At 37.0% G+C, this 25,717-nt stretch overlaps 1 protein-coding gene across 1 annotated transcript in view; it reads left to right on the top strand.

The window, feature by feature from the left end:
* The window catches only part of holn1 (CD2 antigen cytoplasmic tail-binding protein 2 homolog holn1), a 70,291-nt gene that overhangs the window by 22,504 nt on the left and 22,070 nt on the right, over nt 1-25,717 (top strand). The window contains exon 2 of the mRNA XM_090379750.1: nt 12,176-12,342. Coding sequence (XP_090235876.1) covers nt 12,176-12,342 — 167 coding nt within the window. The remainder of the gene's footprint in view (nt 1-12,175; nt 12,343-25,717) is intronic.

Here is a 25,717-nt window from a genome sequence, read left to right as displayed (position 1 = left end):
TTAAAAAGCTGTAAACTATGCTGAAAATTTTGCTTGTTATGGCAATATTTTTTCTTTAAGTTTATCAATCACTGTAGTGAGAGGTTCTTTTTTAAATTAATTTAAAATATAACTCTCAAATCAGAGCTTGGTTCCTTATTTTTGTTGATTAGTGAAGCTTGCTGAACTTTTTTTATCAGTTCCATCTGCTTTAATAGCACACTTTTGCCATTCCAGAGAAATGTGCAAAGATTTTCCTCCATTGACCACCCCAGTGTGATGTATTTGCATAGTGGGAATAGCCAAGTTTTTTGCTTTTAATTATCAAGCCATCATATATATATAAAGGCAGTTTTTTGGCTAAAGCCTCAAACTACGTGGAAGTTTCACTAGCAGACAGGTTAGTGCCATTTCATCATATTTTTAGTAGTGAACTACCAAAGTAGATAAATTGGCATCATTTTAATTATATCTCATATTGTGAAAACCTTCACAACAAGTTGCCATGATATTTCACTACCTCGAATAAGCAGCGCTTTACCAGTGGAGAGGACTAATGTTACTTATTCTCGGCGGATACCATAAGTTTGATGGCGGACTACAAATATGATGCAATGGTACTAACTTTTCCGGAATTCCAACAATCTGGTACTAAATTTTCACGATCATATAAATCCTTTTCCATTGATAATACATTTTTAGATGATTCAGCATTTAAACCATTATTTTCACCAATAGAATTTCTGACTAATGATTTTTTGTCATTTTATTGAGAAACCAATCACTAATGCTTTTCTGGTGAAAGTAATATTAAATTTTAAGGGAAAGTAATATTAAATAGAAAACTTTAATCTTACAACAACAGACCAGTTAGTATTATGAACCAAAATATCACATGCAATTTACTAGAAACAAGCAGGCTTGATTAGGACTGGTCATGTTTAATTGTATAGCAAAACAATTAAAGCAAGTGCAACTTTGACAAATTAATACAAGAAATTATCCCCGGGGACTCACATCTGGTGAGTATGGGCTTGGCACACCCAGGGTCCTGAGCTGGATATCATCATTCTTCTCTTTCTTGGTGATTCCTTTCTACTTTTGTTTCTCTCTCTCTCTCTCTCTCTCTCTCTCTCTCTCTCTCTCTCTCTCTCTCTCTCTCTCTCTCTCTCTCTCTCTCAGGGTAACTTGGGAATTTTTTTTTCGCTGGTGCAGTATAAGCCTCAGGCTTCCTTGCACCATATGGCTAATAATAATAATAATAATAATAAATAAGATGTTATCTCTCTCTCTCTCTCTCTCTCTGAACAGGATGAACTTCGACAGTGATGACAGTTAACTGCATGCAGATAGCAACGTAAAGAACAAAACATGCACAACTGATTCCATTGGTAAAATAGTGAACTAGACTTTTGTCTCGACTCTCACATCAGGATGAACTTTAATGTGTATTGCAGCCTGTGACAAGAAGTGCATGCACTGTTGCAGAAATGGCTTTCTAACTACTGTACTAGAAATTTGCATTCCTTTGCATTTGAAGTTCATTTTATACACTGTATTATTTTCTGCATCATTTTATAAGATTAAGATTGTTCGTTTTTTACGAAAATTTCACAATTTTCTTAAAATTCAAAAATTTCAAAACAACCGGTTCAAAGATTACAAAAATTATTTAACAACCGGTTCAATGACAGCCACATGGTGTTGTAGGGTGTCTTGTGGTAGTGCTACCTATGAGTTGCACAGTGTACCTGGTAATCCCATTACATCGTCATATGGATGGTTATAGCATTATATGCCTTTTACCAGTAGGTCCCAAACTTGTGTGATTGTGTTAAGATTGCTGATATGGTCGTTCATGGGAGGATGGGGAATTCATTGTCACATTCCTGAAACCAGTTAGCAACCTACCAGGCCCTATGGCATGGCACATTGATTTGTTATAGATGCCAGAGTTCTCTGGGTGCACGGTCATCATGAAGGTGTGTATGTCTTCAATGACAATAGAAAGGTAGGCATTCCCATCGAGACGCTGATTAATGGTGATCAGAGGATCCAGGGCATGCATGAAAATTGACCCCAAACCATAACACCACTGCCTCCAGCCTGCCAAACACTATAGTGCATCCAGGTGCTATGGCCTCTTGTTACTTTCTCCAAATGTGGATATGCCCATCAGCATGATAAGGTTGGAAACAGGGTTGGTTGGTTATTTGGTTTTTAGGAGCATTAGCAACTAAGGCCATATTGCTCCGGTATATGCGGTGGTCATTCCCTGACCTTTCCGCATCCTCCGTATTTGGTGGTGACGGGCTCGAACCCCGGTCTAATCAAGAAGCGTGTGCTACGCACTGCTGCTCCTTCCAACCTGGCTACGGAGGCGCCGTTGGAAACAGGATTCATCAGACCAGGCTAAAGATTTCCACATGTCAGTGCTCCAGCATTGGTGCTGATGTGCCCATGCAAAGCTTGATTTTTTGTGTCTTGCAGTGAGCATGGGTACCCATGATGGCCAATGACAGCCACATCCTATATGAGCTAATATTCATTGCATAGTTCATGGGAATTTGGTATTTTATTTGTTCAACATATTGGGTGGATAGCTGGATTACTATGCTGCATCGCTGCTGTGTTACAAAATGACGCTCGCCACTAGTGTTGACCACGCTTACTGTCCCACATATGACCTTTAGCTGATTGTTCAATCCCTGTTGAGCCATCATGGTTTTACTGAGTCCCATTGCCCTGCAGTCATTTCACATTAAAAGTCGGAAAGGTCTCAGTGTAGACCCATTATTCCTTATAGGCACTCAAACTGATTGCCTTGTATGCAAACTACAGTAGACTTTCAGAATAGGTGCCTCTGTAGCCAGGTGGGCAGGAGCAGCAGTGCGTAGCACACGCTTCTTGATTAGACTGGGTTTCGAGCCCGTGACTACCAAATACAGAGGATGCGGAAAGGTCAGGGAATGACCGCCGCATATCCCCAGAGCAATATAGCCTTAGTTGCTAATGCTCCTAAAAACCAAATAACAACAACAACTTTCAGAATAATGGCATCTTTGGGGATTCAAGATGCTGTTATTTAAATTTTTCTGTTATCTAGAAAGTTTTATTTCTAATATACAGTTGATTCCGGTTATTTGGGATACATCGAGACTAGTGTATTTTGGCCTGATTAAGTGGCTGCCCCAATTATCCGAAGTTTCACGTAAAAAAAAAGTTAAAAGTTACTATGGACTCACCATAGTAAAGTACCGTTCACTATACGATGTGTAGTAAGCGTCGGTCATTGTGATCACTTTTGTGAATTGAATTTTACTTTTAATTCTATTAAACAACGATTCTATTTAGCGAAAAATATTATCCAAAGGCTGTAAAAGTTAAGACATATTAAGCACAAATTTACCTTACCAATTAAAAAAATTAAATGATACGTGATAATTGGAAGAATATACATGATAATCGGAATAATTAATACATACTGTAATATGTACATACTAACTAGTTGACATTTCTGTTCACTGACATTTGTGGATGGGGGTTAAAATTTAAAACAGTAAAAAGGTAAGCAATCAATAACAAAGAACTCGGCACACACAAATTGCAAGTAATACGATACATGCAAGTGGGAGTAACAAGTTACGAAGCTTTAAAAATAGGAATGAAGAGAAGATTCTGAAAATTAATTTTTTTATATGATTGAAGATTCCATGGAAGTGTAAACACATTTCACCATAATAACCCACAGAATTCCAGCTGTCAGTATTATCGCAAATTCAATATGATCGAGTTTACTATCCGTTTATGATAGATTGCACTAACAGAAAAGCCCAATAAACAGGTGACTGCTAATTGTTTTTATTGTTTTATGGTTATGACCTCCAGAAATCCGACCGAACCACGGTATGGTTGGAGACAATCGTAGGGTAATCTCCAGTGTTGCAGTCTCCTGCCCCAGTTAAACGGCATGTTGTCCCAATTAAGCGAAGTAAACTCTGGTTATTTTCTCGATTGGGTTCTGTTTTTTTTAAGATTTGCCCCAAATAAACTGCTGCCCCGATTAACCGGTGGCCCAAATAACCGGAATCCACTGTATTTAATGCAGAAATAATAAGGGTAAATAAGAAATATAGAGATTAAGAATGCAATTTTATTAACTGCACATAAAAAAGCAAACACATTGATGATCCAATGTTATATTCTGCCATTAATACACTCCTACTTACATCTTCTGTTTCTTGGTGATTCCCTTCTACTTCTCTCTCTCTCTCTCTCTCTCTCTCTCTCTCTCTGGGTAACTCAGAATTTGGCGCCTCCGTAGCCAGGTGGGAAGGAGCAGCAGTGCGTAGCACACGCTTCTTGATTAGACCGGGGTTCGAGCCCGTTACCACCAAATACGGAGGATGCGGAAAGGTCAGAGAATGACCACCGCATATCCTGGAGCAATATGGCCTTAGTTGCTAATGCTCCTAAAAACCAAATAACAAACAAACAAACAACTCAGAATTTTTTTTTTAGCTGATGCAGCATAAGTCTCAGGCTTCCTTGCACTATATGGCTAGTAATAATAATAATAATAATAATAATAATAATAATCTGTTCTGTTTTCTATTATTATATCAAGTTTGTCACTAAGCTTTAATATTCTTAATTATTCTTCTTTTCTTCTCTGTATGAAGTTTTAATTTTTGGAGCCATAGTGAGAGGATTTAATTTAAAATAAATGTAAAACAGTGCTATAATTTGTGATATCAGTACAGAATTTACTTTCAAAATGGCAAATTTAAACAAAGTAATCACACGACTTGCCATTTTATTTTTTCTGACACTGCAAGACATCTGCGCTGTATGTAAACATCCAATCTCAATGTACCATTATTTGGGGTGCTGTTATTTCAACAGTCTACTGTACAATATTTTATCAGCTGATTTTGACTTTGAGCATTCACCAATATTGCAGACCAGTCCATTCCTGCATGGGGGGGGGGGTTGCCAGTGCAATGCCTACTCAGTGTATAAATAAAGAAAATGTCATTGCAGTATGAGATAATATTTTAGCTCTCATGCCACCTACACAAAACATACATATGCTACAAAGGCAAGCAAGAGCTGATTGGATTCTCAATAAAATGACAAAAATTCATTAGTCAGAAATTATTCTATTAGTGAAAATAATGGTTTAAATTCTGAATCATCTAAATCATCTCAAAGTGCAAACTGACAAAGAGCAAGCAAAATGTTTGTTCAGTAGGCTTCTATTATAAATATAAATAAATAATAATAAAAAAAGACTTTCACTGGTGTAACACCATCATTAGTAGTGAAATGATGCAAAGGAAACAAGCTTATACAGAAGCAACCAAAAAAAACCTCACTTAATTTGTCCATTCCTTTCAATTCCAACAATATTCCAGTAAACAAAATTACTCTCTGGCTGAAAGCAGATTGCTGCAACCATCCTTTTCCAATTTATATTTGTGTGTTTTGTATGAAAACATCAGTGTTTAGTTTACTCATTATATTTAAAGCTCAAAAACTTCAGTCAGGTCTTCCTACAGGTATGTAGTTTCTGGTCTCTGCAATTTATAGAACTCGAGCCTTTCTTGTTAAGCATATCCATTTGCACTCCCGACTAATTTTGCAAACAGCTCTTCTCTACACCCATTTCAACAGATCTGCATACTTTCTAAAGTAAGGCTTCCAAACCTGTAGTACTGAAAATGTGGCTTAACCCATTTCCTTTTGCAATGGGATGAATTGCCTCTTTATTTTTATTTTTTTAAATTATTTTTTTTTCGCTTGCTGGCAATTAGAGAAATCCATGAGCTTTACTAGCAGCCTGGCTATACTGATAAGGAACTTCATGTCGGGCTGTGCAGTTACTCCTAGGTTTTTTTTATTTTCCACTTCCTTGAGTTAGGTACCACCCAAATGTTATGTTGTTAAATAAATAAATAATCTTTATTCCTATCATGACAAGTTGCCAGGGTTTTACTTACTAAATGGATATTTCATAGGAAAAAACTTGTACATATAGAAAAATAGTACATAAGAAAATCAAAAACAAAATAACATCCTGTAAAGACAGGAAGGTACAACATAATAAATATGTGTATTGAGGGTGGGGGGAGAGACAGTCATATGGAGCACTGTGGCAGATGTGTAGTCTAGCTCAAACTTATGGTGAGTTATCCATCCACAGCTGGAGATGCTGAAGCCAGATGCCAAGTGGAAAGTATTGGATGGCTCAGTTCACACAGTTATGATGACAAGTCAGCAGGGGGAGCTTGCTGTGAGAAGCACATGGTGCCATATAAGCTGCATTGCTGTGAGAAGCACATGGTGCCATATAACCTGGCAAATTGGCAGAGTTCTCAGATTCTGTAAAGCATCTGATTGGGCAGGAAATGGTTCGATAAGCAAGCCTGTTGGAATGCATAATTACCATTGGGGTTGATTTTGACACCGTAGACATGTGGGGGGGATGCGCCATGAATGCATGTCCCATATATTGGGCTCTGATATAATGCCAGTCACCATTTTAGCAATAAATAGAAATCTTCTGTCTTCAATCAGGTTTGGTAGCCTTTTTAGTCCCAGCTTTTGTGCCATTGCTATTGTCCATTGTGCAGAGGGAAGATGTAATTTGTGGGCGGTCCATTTTACCCACCAGTATTCTTTGGCATAAATGTCCTCCATGTTAATGTGGGCATCCAATGCTCAGATTTCAGCTTGGTACAGGATTCCAACATAGAGGAAGGTAGTTATGTATTGCAAGCTAGCACAGGCTTACAGATGTGGAGCTATTGGTACTTCACTAGTCAGTGCATCCAACAGAATTTAGCAAGTATTTTTCCAATGTGATTGTGAAATTGTAACTTGGAGTCAAAGACTATGCCTAAGTCAGTGTGCATAGGTACATTTAGTATCCGGATTCCTTCAATAGGGTCTGTGTTGGATTATTTTTCTGTGAGAAAATAATCTTGTTTCATTTTGATATGCTTATGGAGAGCCTGAAGCATTTGAGGCAGTGTTAAAAGTCACTGAGATTTGCAATTATGTTAGCATTTATATCTATCATTTTACCTCCTGGATTGATTTGGGTTAGTGTCTTTAAATCATTAGCATAGCATATGATGCTGGACCTATTCTTTCTGAGGGTATGGTGATGGCTGTGAATAAAATTCCAAAAAGTGTATTCCCCTCCTCCCTCCTTATGGCCCCTACAGTAATGGTTCTTGGAATTGTACGATTTTTGGGGGCACTATGAACCACAGCACATCCCCATGGATTTCAAAATATATGTTCCAAGAGGGTGATAGTGTCAGGATGTGGATGGCATCAATGGTTGCTTGGTGGAGGTAAAGGTAAGTAATAGCCATCTCAGCATTATCCTCAAAAGATTGAAGAATTACAGATATAGTGACAGCTAGGTTGTTGATTGGTAAATCGACCAGAGACTGCATAATGTATCTGTGGAGGCAGGTGCAGAAGAATTTGCCATGTTAGGATAGGAAACAAGACTCAAAAAGCTTTAAGAGACTTGAAGAGCAATGCTATTGGTCAGCATTGGCTGCTTGAAATTTTGGGAGGGATTTTATTGTGTTGTGATTCCGGGAGTGGTGCTGGGAGAATTATTTTATTAAATATTGTGGTTAAGGTATTGGCAGGATAAGGGCTGAGACACTTTAGAACATAAATTGGAGAATCTTATCCCCCATTGTAGCAAATGGGGATAGGGTGTTAATTGCAGTGATTAGTTGTTGCTTGGTTAACCTCAATGTGGCTAGCAGGCCCATCAGATGAATGTTCAACAGGTAAGTTGAAGTTGTAGCTGACTGGAGGCCTCTAGAGAGAGAATCTAGCCAGAGAATCTAGCTGTTTAGTTCATCCGCTGGTAAAGATCAATCCTTAAGGATGATGCTGGTGCTTGAGAATTATACATGGGTTTGCTTTTCTTGAGAGTTGTTTCTAGATGCTCCTTGATGGCTGTAGCTTTTTGTCAATTGAAGATGGCTCTGGAGCATGAGAAGGCAATTTTTTTCTGTCTTGCATATTACTAGATGGTTTTCACTTCTGAGGAAGCTGTTTGGTATTGAAACTACTGTTCAATGATGGAGTCCACTAGGCTTTGGAATGTGCAGTGGTGGTGATTTTCCTAGAGACAGAATAGTTAGAAATTGTTTGAATTCATTTACTTAGGAGATTTATTGTTAAGCTCTGATCACAATACTGAAGACAGTATCATGGAATGGCTGAGGCTGCTTCAAGACAGTGTTGGAGCAATGACAAATCAGTAGTACTTGGGGGAAGGGTTTAAGAGTATGATTGGAGGGCTTTCTAGTTGAGTCAGTGAAATGCATATTATTGAGAACACCATGAGAAAGTAGTTGTCAGCTGTCATCAGAATGAATAGTTTGCTTGCACAATTGCTATTCCAACAATTTTTGACTGCATTGTAGAATGGGCAAATTTTTAACACCCATTGGCCAGTTTGTCGGGTGTGCTAATATCTCAGGGTCACAGTCATCCACTTCATTTTTGAATGCTGAGTAAGTTCCACTTTGAATGGGGCCTGCATTTGGATTCATGAAGAAAACAAAAATGCTATGACTCATATTCTTTGGTAGTTGAGCAGCTTGAAGTCTTGATGATGCTGAGGAAGTACCTATGCCATGAAGTCTTGATGAAGCTCTGTGCCATGCCTTATGAAGCAGATGGCTAGGGCTTAGTGTAGATAGCATAGCGCTATCACCATTTTGTGAAATGGGGAAGCAGAACCACAGCATCTATACATTGAGAATAACTAGAACCTGGATATTGATCATCTTACAGACAGGTAGTGGGGGTTTTTTGTTGGGCTGTTTCTAGGGTCTTCATTTGTAGCTAGAATTATTGTTACCTAAATGTTAGTACTTTGCATTTATCAATATTAAAACTTTATTGTCATTTATTCAGGCCATCTGCTTATTTAGCATTAGTATTAGTAGAGGCACATGATGCAAGAAAGCAAGCTTATGCAGCATCAGTCCAAAAAAAAAAAAAAAAAACTCTCCCATTTCATCTCTCCGTTCGTTCCAAATACCTGTCCAGCCCAGCCTTAAATTTATGTAGGCTGTCAACTTCCACAACAAAGGATGGAAGTCTTTTCCACCAACCAACTACCCGCTGGCTAAAGGCAAACTTCCGCACATCTATCCTATCCGTCATCTATCCGTCTTTCCTCAGTCTGAATTTATGCCCTCTCAGGTGATTATTCTGAGCAAGAGGAAGAGTCCCATCAGCATTGAGCATGCACAAATCATTCAAGGCTTTATACACCTCAATCAGATCACTTCGCAGGTGCCTAGTCTGCAGACACTGTAATTTGCAAAACTTAAGCCTTTCTTCGTAAGAGCAACCCTTTGTTCCATTCACTAATCTTGCCCTTCTCTGTACTTGTTCCAACAGCTCTACATCCTTCTTAAAATGAGGCCTCCAGACCTGTATACAGTACTCAAGGTGTGGCCTGACCATTGCCTTATACAAGGGGATAATCACCTCCTTATCCCTTCTAGAAAAATTCCTGTATATCATTGACAAGACGCCATGAGCTACTCTTGCAGACCGTCTGCACTGCTCTGAAAACTTCATATCTGCCTGCACAATTACCCCCAGGTCCTTTTCATTCTCTACCACTGTCAGTGTAGTACCACAGTGTTGATATGTTACTCTGGGGTTACTGCTTCCCAGATAGTACTTTACATTTGTCAATGTTAAACTTCATTTGCCACTTCTCAGCCCATCTGCTCAACTTTTCTAGATCTTGTTGCAGCAGTGCACTGTCATTAGTGTCATTAACGATCCTGCCAACCTTCGTATCGTCTGCAAACTTGGACATTAAGCCTGATATACCATCATCAATATCATTTATAAATACAGAAAACAACAATGGACCCAACACTGAACCCTGAGGGACTCCACTAATAACTTTAGTCCACGATGAGCAGTGACCATTGATTACCACTCTCTGTCTTCTCCCACTCAATCAATCCTTTATCCATAGCAGCAATTTGCCTCTAATGTCACACTGATCCAATTTGTTCAGCAGTCTTCATTGTGCAACAGTACCAGAAGCCTTTCTAAGATCCAAATATATGATATCAAAGTTATTCCCTGTATCCAGTTCCTTTGTGACCACATAGTATCCAATCAAATTGGTGAGGCAAGACTTTCCCTTAACAAAACCATGCTGTGTCCGAGCTATAACTGAAGTCTTGTCTAGATGATCCTGCAGTGCTTCTTTTACCATTGCCTCCATTAATTTTCCTGGAACAGAAGTTAAACTAACAGGTCTATAATTACTTGTGTCGCCCTTTGATTCTCCTTTGTGAATTGGGGTCACATTTGCACATCTCCAGTCCATGGGTACCTCCCCTGAGTCCAAAGAAGCTCTCATAATTATGGCTAAAGTTTTCAGAGTAGCATATTCAGATTACTTTCATTTACCACTGTACCCCCATTTGTATCATCAATATGCATTATTATTAAAAATTTTCCAATAAAAGTTTATAAGAATGCAATATTAATTTGAGTATTTAGTTGAGAGCATATAAAGATTTTTATAAATTTTAAAAATTTCTTTATTATATGAGTTTTTTCCCTTAATAATTTAAAATATTTGGGTTTATTATATTAGCGTCACTGTATATTTCAGAACTGTCATGAACTTCTCAATTTAGAATGTAATGAAGGATACACAAAAGGGTGTTCAATAAAGGCCTAACTTTTTATTAGATAAATTCAAATAACTGCAGGGTAAAGTCATATTCAAGTTTCCCAGGCCACATACTTGAAACATCCATATGTTTCAGTGCACAATGGGAAGTGTCTCTTATCTCACAGAGCTTGAGTAAATAAGTAGCATGCAACAGGTTGAGTGAGTCTCAAGGCTTGTTGAACTGTGAAGAATACCACTGTCTTATCTCTCAATGATTAATGTGTTATTATGCACTTAGCAGAAGCTGTATGACTTGAAAAATAAATCTGGTACATTATGGACTTAGTTTGGCAGCTAGCAGACTATCTGTCATAAGTTTGCAAGACCACAGCATTTATTTGCAGCAATCAAAAATTGGCTGGTTGCCAAACATAGCTGAAAAATAGTACTACTTGGAGAACCAGTTTTTAACCAAATTCAAATGAATCAGTTATGCAAAAAAAAAAAAAAAATCAAATCCTTATGTCTAATTTTTGAGTCCTCATTTTCAGGATGCCAGATAAGGGATTTGGTACCTATACAGTGATACACATTACAGAAAAAGAAACCCTGGGAAATTCTTTTGAAGTCTATATACAGGTATTAAATGTAGCATGGTATATGAGTCAAAGCTTGTTGGTCTCTGCTTTTTCAGAAAATCAGTATTTGAATTTGGGGTGCATGGCTTGAGGATATGTCCTTAGTATAGTCCTTCAACATTTGTGGCTGACTTAACAGACTTTAAACAGTAAACTTTAGCACTCAGGTGGTTGAATGGATGTTTAATTGAGGATGGATGCATAGCCATACCAAGATTAACTGACTTTGGATTTTTACATCTAAAGCTACTTGAAGAGAGTTTAGCCATGCCACCTTAGGAAACCTGCAAGATTTAGAGCAGTGGGCTGGAATACATGAATTAATCTAGAAATGAAGTAAATTAAACACAAATTGAATGGCCACATTTAACTTCAATACAAATTGAAGTTAAAGGTGGCCATTTGAATACCTTTCATCGTGATACTGTATTCCACATTTTATAACAATCCTTTCCACTCCCACTTTGTAATGATACGAAGTATAGCAATGTTTTGATATAAAAATACATGTATTATGTCAATACACATCACAAATATGTGAACTAAACTTTATTTTTTGTTTGCTGAACACATTTAATACATAAAGCCAAGTTCTACATGTGTCATTTTTATCTACTTTGGCTGGTTTCTTAAATTTTCAATTTCAAACTGCATTTATTCAGAAACCATTGATTCTACATGAAATACACTGCTACAGCTTTACAGATGTTATATTCTTTGTCACCTCCCACCATTATTATCATTATTAAGATGTGTCACGTGTCTATACATATCTGTGTATAGAAAGATGTGTGTAATTTTAATTCCGTTGCTTTGCATATGCAGTATTTTATAAATATTTTTGATCATGGTATAGGTCAGGAAGATGCCACAATTGATCATGATGGTGAGATCACAATTACTCCATTTAACATGGATGAAGAGTTAGAAGAAGGACATTTTGATAAAGAAGGCACTTTCATATTTGAAAAGAATGGAAACAAAATTAAAGATCATTGGCTTGATAATATTGATTGGATAAAGGTTGGTGGAATTTTTTAGTTATCCTCTATACTTTAACCCTTTGAATTTCATTATAAAATTTTATAAATTTTTTTTATAAAAATCCATGTTCTCAATTCTCTTACTGCATGTGTTTTGAATTCTCTTCTCTTTTTGCGTTGCAAGGTGTTCAAGGCCATATTTCATATTTTCACATGACATGCTTTTGCTATTCCATGCATATAATTTATTATTGATTTCATCACCAGAATGATATATGCTACATTATGGGGGTAACTATAGCTGTGTTTATATTATTATCTGGTTGCGTATTGCAGAGTGATAAACCTGGAATACATTGAGGAAATCCTTGCACTTCTGGCTGACTACTGTGTTTTGTTATTTGGTTGAACTTGTCATTTTGGTTCTTATTACACTTGCACTAGAAATGATCAAATATATAAGCAAATTTAGAAAGAAGGATACTATTAATTAGTCAATGTATAATTTCTTAGTTTCAAATGCAGGTGAAGAGGAATCAAGTGCAAGTGGCTATAATACAAAGAGAAGGAATTTTGAGACAGTCCCATTGAACTGCTGTTCCATGAATTTTTCATTATTTTAGTGGAAGGTGAATAACCTCCTGGAAATGGTATAATTCTTCAAATATTTCCATCAGATACTTCCTACAAAATATAAAAGAACCTACAACTTATATTTTAACTGTCAGCATATTAGCATTAGTTGAGACTGATGCAAGAAAGCAAGCTTATATAGCATCAGCCAAAAAAAAACCCTTCCCATTTCGCCCATCCGGTCACTCCAAATGTTTGTCTAGTTCAGCCTTAAATTTATTTAAGCTATAAACTTCCACAACAATAGATGGAAGTCTGTTCCAGCAATCAACTACCCGCTGGCTAAAGGCAAACTTCTGAACATCTATTCTACAACTGTCTTTCCTCAATTTGAATCTATACCCCCTCAGGTTTTTAATCTGAGCAAGGGGAAAGTATCCCATCAGCATTGAGCCTGCTCAAACCATTCAAGGCCTTATACACCTCAATCAGATCACCTTGCAGGCACCTATTCTCCAGATGCTGCAACTTGCAGAACTTAAGTCTCTCTTGGATAAAACACCCCTTTGTTCCTCTCACCAATCTTGTTGCCCTTCTCTGTACTCGTTCTAGCAACTCTCCGTCCTTCCTAAAATGAGGCCTCCAGACCTGTATACAAAGATGTGGCCTGACCATTGCCTTATACAAGGGAATAATCACCACCTTGTCTCTGCTAGCAAAATTCCTATATACCATTGACAAGACTACATGACCTGCTCTGGCAACCCATCTGCACTGCTCAGAGAACTTCATATCGGACTGCACAATTACCTCCAGGTCTTTTTCACTTTCCACTTCCCTGAGTGTAGTACCACACAGTTGGTACTTTTCTCTTGGGTTACTGCTACCCATATGCAGTACTTTGCATTTGTCAATGTTAAACTTCAGTTACCACTTTTCAGTCCATTTGTTCAACTTATCTAGATCCAGTTGCAGTAGCATAATGTCTTTACTGTCGTTAATAACCCTGCCAACCTTTGTATCATCTGCAAACTTGGACATTAAGTCTGATATACCTTCATCAATATCATTGATGAATAAATAAAACAATGGGTCCAGCACCGTACCCTGGGAAATCCACTAATAACATTAGTCCACGAAGAGTAGTGTTCATTGATTACCACTCTGTTGTCTCCCACTCAACCATCTCTTTATCCATTGTAGCAACTTATCCTTAATGCTATACCGCTCCAATTTGTACAGCAGTCTTTCATGTGCAACAGTATCAAAAGCTTTCCCGAAATCCAAGTATATGATATCAAAATTATTATTTGCATTCAGTTCCTTTGTGGCCACATCATAGTATCCAATGAAATTGGTAACCAAAAAATTCTAATTAATTAGCTCTTTTTTGTGCTAATGAAAACATTGCAAAAATTGCATCAAAGTCCCAAGGGACTTTGTAGCAATCGTTTTGGCATCTCTTGGGACCTTTATATCTGAACTCAATCTTCTTTGATTGCAATTTCGATTCTGAAAACTGTAATGATATTGCCAATTTCTCAGCATTTTAATTTTATGCGCCTATTTTGTTTTAATTTAAGAAAAAATATGAGATCATTATTTTAAATGTTAGCAAGAAAAGTTATGACTATTGAATTTTGTGGTATGAATTTTGTTATTTAATAATTTCTGATTATAAATGTCATGTCAAGTTATGAGTTTGTATATTAATGATAGCCTCATTTGATGTCACAGTCATTTTGGCACCGAATCCTTAGCTGTAAAATAATCAAATTAGAAAGTATAGAATGGTAATGATTACAGCAAGGTATGTAATTGTATTTACCTTACTGTAATCCTGTGTATATATAAAAAAAAGTTATCTTTATACTCTAGCACGACTAGTAGATTAGCGGAGTTTAGAGTTAATTTCTGGAGTGAATGCAGTCGTGAACTTTATTTAGCAGTCATGCAGCCTTGAGTTATGGGCCACTCAAGAGTGCAATAGCACTCATTTGATACTAGAGAGCTATTACGTGCTCGATACGCATGCGTGAAGAACAAATACTACAACATAAGGAAAGAAAAAACGTTTCGGATTAATTGTGAGTAACTCTCTTCCTGTGAACATGATGCCCCGAAAAGTTCCAGTCCAACTTAAGGAATGTAGAGAATAACCCCCAACCCCTACCCCCCCCCGCCCCTTACCCAATTATTAGACCCCTAAATTTAACTCAAAATTCTAGCCACAGGACCAAAAAGAAAAATCGATCCTTAATTATTAGCCTGTTTAGACCTCCAAAATCTAACTTTATGACAATGTTTTGCAAAATTGATATCGCCTTCCCCATGAATTATTAGCGAGTTGGACAAGGAGAGTTGGAAAAGAAGCTTCCTATATCAAAAATAAAGGTAAGCCCTGTTGATTCATAATAGCACTCATGTATGCTATTATACTATTTCGATCTATTGTAGATACTTTACTTTGTTCTGGTTATCCATTTTCATTTGCATAAAGAAAAGTGTGATTTCCCTTGCTGTGGCACACATTGCAATAAGAAAATGGCTACCCCTGAAACCAGAAATAACACATGGTATTGTGGGTAAAGTTGCATCTGGTGAGTTATGCAACCATTAAAGACCTGTTATATGTTTCCAGGCAATTGTTGCAATATATCATCATGGAAAACAGTTAATTTGGCATACACTGAATCATGGAAAGGAAGTTACAACTTTGAAATAGGCTTTAGTAATTTCACTAAATGTATTATATTTTTTCACCTGTACAGCATGCATAATACACATTCCATTGAAAAATATGTATATACTAGGAGTTTTTTTGTAAAAATCATCTGTCAGCTAATGCTTCAGATTATTCAAGTTGCCAAGAGTTGAAAGATCAGTACCTTTATATTGCAATCATAAAGCTTTATTGAATACTCTTTTTCCTTGGTATTTTGTGATTGTGCCAAACTTGTTTGTGACGGCTTTTCTGATGTCTTAAAAATTTTAAATGAAATATTTGGAATTTGATTGAATATTCTGTTTTCCTTTCTGTGTTTTTTCAAAATCTTGAAATGACTTCCCTAATTTTAGCAAAACAGATTTCTATCACTTGGGTGTTATAGAAATCACTATCATTTCTGTTTATTCTACTTTTATTTTATTCCTTATGGTCAGTTGATTCTGCATCTCCGGATGGATCATTAGACATCCTACAAAATGAAAATAAGGAATCAGGAATTGCTGTTTGAAGGATATATAACTAACCATTTTGCATAGTTATTTTATTTTATTTATTTATTTATTTTTTTCAGTAACATAATTTGGACAATTCTTTGAGCAAAAAATAAGATAACATTTTTCTCACTGAGTAAAGACGAAGATCAAAATTTCACTCTCTATCAGCTTTCACAGCATTTAAAAGTATATCAGCATAGCCTACTCAAGAAAATGTCTCTGGTGAGAGGAAAAAAAGGAAATACAATGGTGATACATGGCAGAACATATGTCACTTGTGTAGAAGTAAAGAAGTCAATAGAGGTAGAAAATTATCAAACAACCTACTTTTTATAGGTGGTAAAGAAACAAAAATCTGTAATCATTTAAAGAGGTATTACCATTCCAACAAACAAACCATTGTTTGAACTTCGTTGCTATTAAACATATCAATGCCAAGTCAGATGCAGTGAAAAAAAAGCAACAAACCCAATTACAACACAACAGCACTGCTCACACTACTCTTACAGCACAGTAACAAAGCAATTTGTGAAGCAAAACAACGATATTTGACATCACATGTATATATAGAAGATAAATTTCATCAAGATAAATCTCATTTATCTTGATAAAAATAAGATAAATCTTATCAAGAAGAGATAAATCTCATCAAGATACCCAATATTGGAAATCTTCATAGAAGAGGAAATGGACACATAGGAAAGCCAGCTTTCCTAAAAAAAGAATAATTATCTGTTATATAAAATATCATATATATTATTGGTTGTGTTTCCTCTCCTAGAATGCAAATACTGTCTAAAGTTGTGCAGCCTTTTCAAAATCACGATCCAAAGATGATTTGTTAGAGTTAGAGGAGGGGGCAGTGAAAGCATGATTTTTATTTTATTTATTTTACATAAAATGAATGTTTTTTAAATTATTGTAACTAAAAATTAGATTTTTAGGACCATATCAAAGCCACAGTTTAAAACACTGTGGGACCTAATATAAGTATTAAATATGTAATTTTGTAAGTTACATTCTAAGAAAGCATATATTAGCAGTATGCAATAATGACACAATATTTTAAACTGTCTTTGATAAGGTCCTATTTTGATAATGTGTAATAGGTGGATTTACTGTATTAACCTTTGCAGTTCTGCCGAGAGAATGTAATCATTACTTCGTGTGTGTAGGCCCCCTTAATTTGTTTTATTTTATTTTATCATCTTGGGGTGTCTTATCATCTGGGTAGCTGCTCTGCTAGGTGCTCATGTGTGTGCTGCTGAACTTCTTGTACCAGTAGTTGTGGATGTTGTCTGTTTCTGGAGTTTGCCAGTTGTGGGACTTCTTGATCATCTGTTGTATACTTCTTCCTTGTGAATCTCCCATTCTGCCATCTCTTGTATTTTCTTGGTTTTCTTCCATTCTAGGTAACTGAATGGAAGAAGACCACAGGTTGTATCAGAGCTCCTCAATTGCCTTCTGTTCAGATGGTCCATTATGCTCCTTCTCTTGTCCAGTGCTTCTGTAGAAGACTCCTAGGTTTTCATCAAAGATCTGGTTGTTTGTTTTCCTCTGGGCATCTCTCTCTCTCTCTCTCTCTCTCTCTCTCTCTCTCTCTCTCTCTCTCTCTCTCTCTCTCTCTCTCTCTCTCTCTCTGTGTGTGTGTGTGTGTGTGTGTGTGTGTGTGTGTGTGTGTGTGTGTGTGTGTGTGTGTGTGTGTGTGTGTGTGTGTGTGTGTGTGTGTGTGTGTAGTCTCTTTCTGAGTATGAGAAGGTTCTGCTTCAGGGTGTTTAGGTATTCTTCTATCCTCTGATTCTTGGTCTCACATTTAGTGTAGGTGTTGTCTTTCTTGAGGATGATGCCCTTCACGTTTCTGATCAGTTTTTACTTCTGTTTTGTTGTTAGTACTGGGTTAGTGGCCTATCTTGATTCTTACTCTTCAAGCTTGGGAAGCCTTTTCCAAGTTGTTGGTTCCCTGTTTTTGTGTTTCTTCTTCTGCTGGTCTCTTTTTTTCTTTTCCATTGTTCCTGGTGGTCCCTACAGCAGCACAGTACCCAGCTGTGTGAATGGCATTCATCTTTACTTCATTGTTATTGACGTAGTCTGGTATTATTAGTATTAGTAACGGCCGCATGGTGCAAGAAAGCCTATGGCTTATGCTGCACCGCCAAAAAAAAAAAAAAAAACTAAATAATAATAATTAATAAAAAAAAAAAAATTAAAAAAAATAAATAAACCTATCATCCTATGCGCTTCCCTTACCCGAAAGTACTATCCAGATGACCTTTGAATTTCCCCAAACTGTCGGCCTCTACCACCCACGAAGGCAACTTATTCCAGTAATTTATAACTCGCTGGCTAAAATAAAACTTCCTGCAGTCCAATCTAAACATTTCCCCCCGTAACTTGAATTTATGTCCCCTAGTTCTAGCATCATTTATAATCTTGAAAATTTTGTCCTCATTCATTTTACTGATGCCTCTCAGAGCCTTAAACACCTCAATCAAATCTCCTCTAAGGTGTCGAAGTCTTTCTTCATAAGGACGCCCTTTTGCCGATCTCACCAGGCGAGTTACCCTTCTTTGCACCCTTTCAAGAAGCTCGATGTCTTTCTTTAGGTGCGGTCTCCATACTTGAACACAGTATTTCAAGTGTGGTCTAACATAAGCCTTATATAATGGGATTATCACGTCCCTATCTCTACTTGCAAAAGTTCGATAGATCATCGATAGGACACCATGGGCCTTCCTTGCAACCTGTTTACAATGCTCAGAGAATTTCATGTCTGACCGTATCGTAACACCCAAGTCCCTTTCCTCCAGTACTGGGTTTAGTTGAACTCCACCAAGTGAATAAGGTTTTTTGGGATTACTGTTTCCTAGGTGTAATACCTTACACTTTGTTGGATTAAAGCACAGCTGCCATTTTTCTGACCATTCCTGAAGTCTATCTAGGTCTCTCTGAAGAAGCTCAGCTTGACAGTGATCATTAACTACTCTACCAATTTTAACATCATCTGCAAATTTAGACATCACGCCCTCTATCCCTTCATCAATGTCGTTTATGAAAATTAAAAACAACAGTGGTCCTAATACTGATCCTTGGGGAACCCCACTTCTTACATCAACCCAATCTGAGGAATAGCCATTTATCACAACCCTCTGCCTCCTGCCCTGAAGCCATCCTTCTATCCATCTAAGGATTTTCCCAGTGATTCCAACCTGTTCCAGCTTATAAAGCAACCGCTCATGTGGGACTGAGTCAAAAGCTTTGCTGAAATCTAAATAAACAATGTCGAAATTATTCCCTAAATCCAGCTTGTGAGTGACCCTTTCAAAATAGCGAACCAGATTTGTTAAACATGATTTTCCCTTTACAAAACCATGCTGAGTATCCTTGAGAATTTCAATTCGATCCAAATGATCCTGAATTACACCCTTGATCATTGCCTCCATGATTTTCCCTACTACTGAAGTCAGACTGACAGGTCGATAATTTCCAACTTCACTTTTAGAGCCACCCTTATGTATGGGAGATACATTTGCACTTTTCCAATCCAAGGGAATCTCCCCAGAGTCTAGTGATGCTCGCATAATTAGCCTCAATGGTTCAATGCACTCGTTTGCCGCCTCTCTTAAGATTAGAGGGTATATTCCATCAACTCCAGGAGCCTTACTGGTCTGCAGGCTCGAAAGTTTTTTCATTAAATAATCTTGCGAAATTTCAATATCATTAATTACATATTTTTTAACTTCGCTCCCACAATTTCCCATTGCCACAAAAGGCTTTTCATTTGTAAATATCGATGCAAAATAACTGTTGAGTTCATCTGCAACGACAGCTGGTGTATTTATTACTATCCCCTTTCCCTTACGTAAAGGTCCGATCTGGTTTGTCCTGCTCTTCTTGGCATTTATATATGTGAAGAATTCTTTATCCCCCCTCTTTGCTCTGTTTGCTAGTGTTATTCATCAGTCGAGGTGGTGTGGTCCTTTGTATGGGTCCATTCCCTTGAATTCTGCTGAGGCCTTCTTCCACTCATCTTCTATTCTGGATATTGCAACCTTGTCTGTTCCCACTCTGAGTTGTGCTCCTTCTTGCTCTTCCTGCGTATGTTGGAGTTCTGATTTGATGTTTTCTGTATTCTTAATTTTTGTTCTGTTTTGTAGTTGGTTACTCACATCCTGCTTGTTTTTTTCCAAGAAGAATGTGACGAATGCCTCAGCATGCGTAGGCCCAGTGTTGATGTCATTTTCTTCGTCCATTTCATTTTCAGGAGCTTCAGTATCTTTTACATTCACAATTTCATTTAAAACAGGAAACCCTGTAGCAGCAATATCATTTTCCAACCACGCCTTTGTATCACCTTCATCGCAATCTTCAAACCCAGGGATTAACTGAAACAAGTTGATCATCTCATTCAGTATTTGTCTCTCATCTTCAGTTCGATTCTGCTCATCTCCTAAGGTTTCTTCTGCAATAGGCCATAGTTTTTCCAAGCATTTTTTAAATTCTGCGCAGTGAGCGATTCCCATGCGTCAGCTGACATGTAGCAGCTGTCCTTAAGACTGAGCCTTTTCAAAATAGCTACGATGCTTTCTTCGTTGTTTTCTGCTAAAAGTAAATGACATAAGACTTCGTTTTTTTATAGATTCTTTTCAACTTTTTGATGATTCCCTGGTCCATCAGTTGAATGAGGTAACGTTTGGTGGAAGAAACATTACCTCGAATCCTAAGTTGATTCTGTCGTCTATTTTGTTCAATGTTTCCACTGAAGGATGTGATGATGTGTTGTCTAGGATAAGGAAGACCCTGCCAATTTTGCCTTCTCGTTCATGATACTTTTTTGACGTTTGGAATAAAATCGTTGGTAAACCAATCGATAAACACTTCTGAGTTCATCTATGCATTTTTTTGCACCTTATAGCTCATAGGGAGGCAGGAGACATTTTTAAAACAATGGGGTTTCTTTGATTTTCTTATCAACATCAATGGCAAAGCATGGATCCCATTGGCATTAGCAAAAACCATAGCCATAACTTGCTCTTTACTCACTTTAAACCCAGGAGCAGCTGCTTCATGGCAAGATGCAAGAGATTTTCAAGGCAGTGACTTCTAGTTTATTTCAGTCTCGTCAGCGTTGTATACATCATCTTTGGAATATCCTTCACTTTCCATAAGATTGATAAACTTTTTTTAAAACGATTCCGCTGTAGCAAAATCACAAGATAAAATTTCCTCTTCAATGTGAAGCTCTCTAATATGCTGTGATTGAAAGTTTAAAGTTTTTTAGCCATCCTGTAACACCTAATTTTTTGTTAAAATCCAGCACCTTTTCAAACAACAAAGGTCCAAATATGGGTTTTCCTAAACTTCGTCTCTGTTTGAACCACAAAACGGCATCTTCAAGGGATAGATCATTAGCTGTTCTCTTAGTTTTCTTTTTTTTTTTTTTTTTTGCACCATCATCTGAATCAAATTTCGATGCGAACTTTAAAATTTTTCCTTGTTGTTTTTAATGCCTGTTATGGTTGACTTTCCAACCTCGTAAAATTTTGCTAACAAAGACCCGCTTTCTCCCTCTGAAAGTATGTTTAAAATCTCAATCTTCGATTCAATTGTTAAAAATTTCTGCTTCCTTTTAAAAGATGGGAAGAAGATGCCATAACTACAGTACGGTAAAATAAAACTCTGTAAATAAATGTTCAAAATCTTCTCTACATTCCTATATCCAAACTTCGTATACTTTTTACTCCGTATCTCACGCGCGTATAATGTTAGTTGCAATTTCTGTGTGCTGCATTCTTTGTTATTGATTGAACTTATCTTTTTTTACTATTTTAGATTTTACAACCCCAAAAAAATGTCAATAAACATAATATCAATTACAAAGTGTGTTGAATAACAGATTATAAAGTGTTATGTTTAATTAGTACTGTACGTATATTAATTAAGCTATGTACATAAGCATAAATTTATTTTTATTTTGCTAACCTGTGGATAATATTCTTCCGATTTTCATGTGTCATTTAATTTTACCATTTAATTGGTAAGGTAATAAAAGTGTAAATTTGTGTTTTATATCTTCATTTTTATAGCCTGTGGATAATATTCCTCCGATTTTCGTGTATTAAAATTGCTTTTTAATGAAATCAAAATTCAATTTGCAAACGTGATCACAATAACCAGCGCTTACTGTGATTATTTTATGGCACCAGTATAAAAAAAAAAATGCTGGCTTGTTCAGATTTTTGACCCTCTACTGTATATGCAAAAGACTGATACAAAGATATCAACTCCACAAAAAAAAAAACAAAAGAAAGAAAGATAAAAACTAAATTAAAAGGCCTTACTTACTAAAGTAATAACTACACTCTCAATGGAATTGTAAAGGTTATTCTAGTAAATCTACCTATTATACATTATCAGAATTGTTCCTGAATGTATACATACCTGCAATTTTGAGTCAGAGACGTATCATGTATCATTTGAAAGGTCTTTGGGGGAATCAAATTGATGATATTAACCAAAATTAAATAGATTGATAAATTACAAAATATGAAATAGAATAATCACTTTTGTCACAAAGTTGCATGTGGTTGCTCATTTATTATATCATGGTAATAGTAACCACTAGAGTTTTTAAGTGATTTAGTAAGATTGTTCCATGGTGGATGAATTTCATGTGGTGTAGTCATTTCTTGGCATTCACAATCAAATCTAATTGTGGACAATATGCATTTTAATTTTTTACCTTTTTTTTTTTTGACAAAAAAAATGAAGGAAGTGATGAAATGATAGATATAAATGAGAAAGCTTATAACTGGGAATAGAGACTGAATACTGAAATGTGATTTATTTTTGATATAACAAATAATAAATTATGTAAACATTTGACATGAACGTCATGAAATACAAAAAAATAATAATAAAGACTGGACATTGCTATTAAGAAGTGTACCTCAGTCTTCAACTAAAAATATACAGGAATGGGTAGGATTAGACCTGGAAATAAAATAAGGAGAAAAATATTGGTTGTGTCTGTATAGTATGGGTTGTATTGTACAAAGGGTACTAGGAAAGTTTTGCAATACAGCTTTGTTTATTTAATTTTTTCAAAGTAATTTCCTCTACATTCAATACACCTCTCCATCCTCCGAAACCAATCTTTAAACCAGTTCTGCCAAGTTTCACTAGGGAGTAAAGCACACTCGTTGTCCCAAGCCCGTAGAAGGTCCTCATCACTGGAAAACCGCCTCCCTTTTAGCTTCATTTTCACATGCGGGGAACAGTGCAAAGTCGCAGGGAGCAAGGTCTGGACTGTAGGGAGGGTGCTCGAGAAGTTTCAGTCCTGTCGTGGTCAAATATTCGGTGCAGGCTTTGGCGCGGTGAGCTGGAGCATTTTCGTGATGGAGGTACCAGGTGTCCATTCTTGACTTTGGCCGCAGGTTCTTCATAGATCCAATGACTTTAAGCAGGCATTGTTCAGTATACCACTTAGCTGTGACTGTCTTCTGCGTGTCCAAAACGACACGTTCCACAATTCCACTCGATTTGAAAAATACAGCTATCATTTTCTTCTTTACAGATCGGGATTTTCTGACAATTACGGGTGTGTCGTCATCATCAAAGACCCAAACTTTGTTTTGAGCCTTGGTCGGCAGATCGTAATAGTACAGCCAAGTCTCGTCACCTGTCACGATGTTGTTCACATACCGAGATTGTCCCTTATCAAACTTTTTTAACATCTCCCGGCACCAAGTCACACGTCGTGTCATCTGCTCTTCAGTCAGTTGATGCGGCACCCAGAGAGAACAAAGTTTCTTCACGTGCAAATGATCTTGCAGAATCGAACGAATTGCTGGTGCATTTAGGCCCAAAGTATCCTCTATCTGTTGGTAGGTCACTCGCCTGTTTTCGTCAAGCATTTTCCTCACAGCAGTAACGTTTTCCTCCGTAACTGACGTTCGTGGCCTTCCCGGCCTCTCAGAATCCTCCAGAGTGAAATTTCCCCTTTGGAATTCTCTATACCACCTGAATATCGTTGTACGATGTGGACAATCATCATCTAGTGCAAGAGTCATTTCTTCTAAGCACTGGTCTATGGTTAAACCACGCACGAAATTATACCGCAAAACTGTCCTTATCTCATTTCGTGACCACGATGCCATCGCAAGCACTTTACACTCTCACTACTAATGAATAACTGAGCCCATCGACTTGGCGCGGCGGCTACTATGCACGTATGAACATGTCTCAACATGCAGCAACAAACAGCTTCCTGTGATTCATTGTTGCGTCATATTGCAAAACTTTCCTAGTACCCTTTGTATAGGTTTGTACTGTATATTTTGTATACGAAGACCAGACTGCAAATAAATATTGGAAGCAAACACGTGGTGAGGAGGGCTTAGCTTGTCAAAATGTCTATGCATTGAAAATATCTGTGGGTAAGCATGCATTTGGAGCCTTTGGATCTTTGCATAGTGCCTCCATTATACACTGTTTATTTGCCTTAATTATATGAAAATATTATATGCAATATTTTCTAACCAGCTTATGAAGATAATAATCCACATATGGAAATAGTAATCGTGGAAGTATAGCAGTATGTTTGATACAATCAAACAGTAATATCTAGTAGAGGTGGAATTTACATATTTAGCTGAATATGTTCTTGACAGTATCAGGTGCATATATTATTGAGGTATTGCATATTATAAATAACTTCAGTACAATTTTTGCACAAGGAGCCTATTTTAGAATAAGTTCTTTTACATATTCATGAATTTGCTTTCAAAATTTTCATCAACAGAGATAATCACATATTGAGTGAAAGATCTTTAGAGGAATCAGATATAATGGATTTTTATTAGCACTGTGTAGGACAGATATTTTATATCTCACTTATAATGTGGTGTTGTTAATTAATGAAAGAAGATAATAGGGATATTGTCCTTAGTAGTGTAAATCATATCAGGCTTATTGTCCAAGTTTTCAAACGTTATGAAGGTTGGCAGAGTTATTAACGACGCTAATGACAGTGTGGTACTGCAACAGGATCTAGAAAATTTGAGCAAATGGGCTGAGAGGTGGCAACTGAAGTTTAACATTGACAAATGTAAAGTACTGCACATGGGTAGCAGTAACCCCAGAGTAACATATCAACTGTGTGGTAGAGAATGAAAAAGACCTGAGGGTAATTGTGCAGTCAGATATGAAGTTTTGTGAGAGTGTAGACAGTCTGCAAGAGGAGGTAATTATCCCTTGTATAAGGCAATGGTCAGGCCGTACCTTGAGTACTGTATACAGGTCTGGAGCCTCATTTTAGGAAGGATGTAGAGCTGCTGGAATGAGTGCAGAGAAGGGCAACGAGATTGGTGAGAGGAACAAATGAATGCTTTTATGAAGAAAGGCTTATGTTCTGCAAATTGCAGTGTCTGGAGTTCAGAAGGCTAGGCACCTGTGAGGTGATCTCGTTGAGGTGTATAAGGCCTTGAATGGTTTGAGCAAGCTTAATGCTGATGGGATTGTTCCTCTTGCCCAGATTAATTGTCTGAGGGGACATAAATTCAAATTGAGGAAAGACAGTTGTAGAATAGATGTGCAGAAATTTGTCTCTGGCCAGTGGGTGG

The sequence above is a fragment of the Mastigoproctus giganteus genome, chromosome 8, assembly GCF_048544385.1.
Source record: "Mastigoproctus giganteus isolate SK-2022 chromosome 8, ASM4854438v1, whole genome shotgun sequence".
NCBI classification, from domain to species: Eukaryota; Metazoa; Arthropoda; class Arachnida; order Uropygi; family Thelyphonidae; genus Mastigoproctus; species Mastigoproctus giganteus.
Note: the sequence above shows the minus strand (reverse complement) of the source record. Positions and strands in the feature narration are given on the sequence as shown.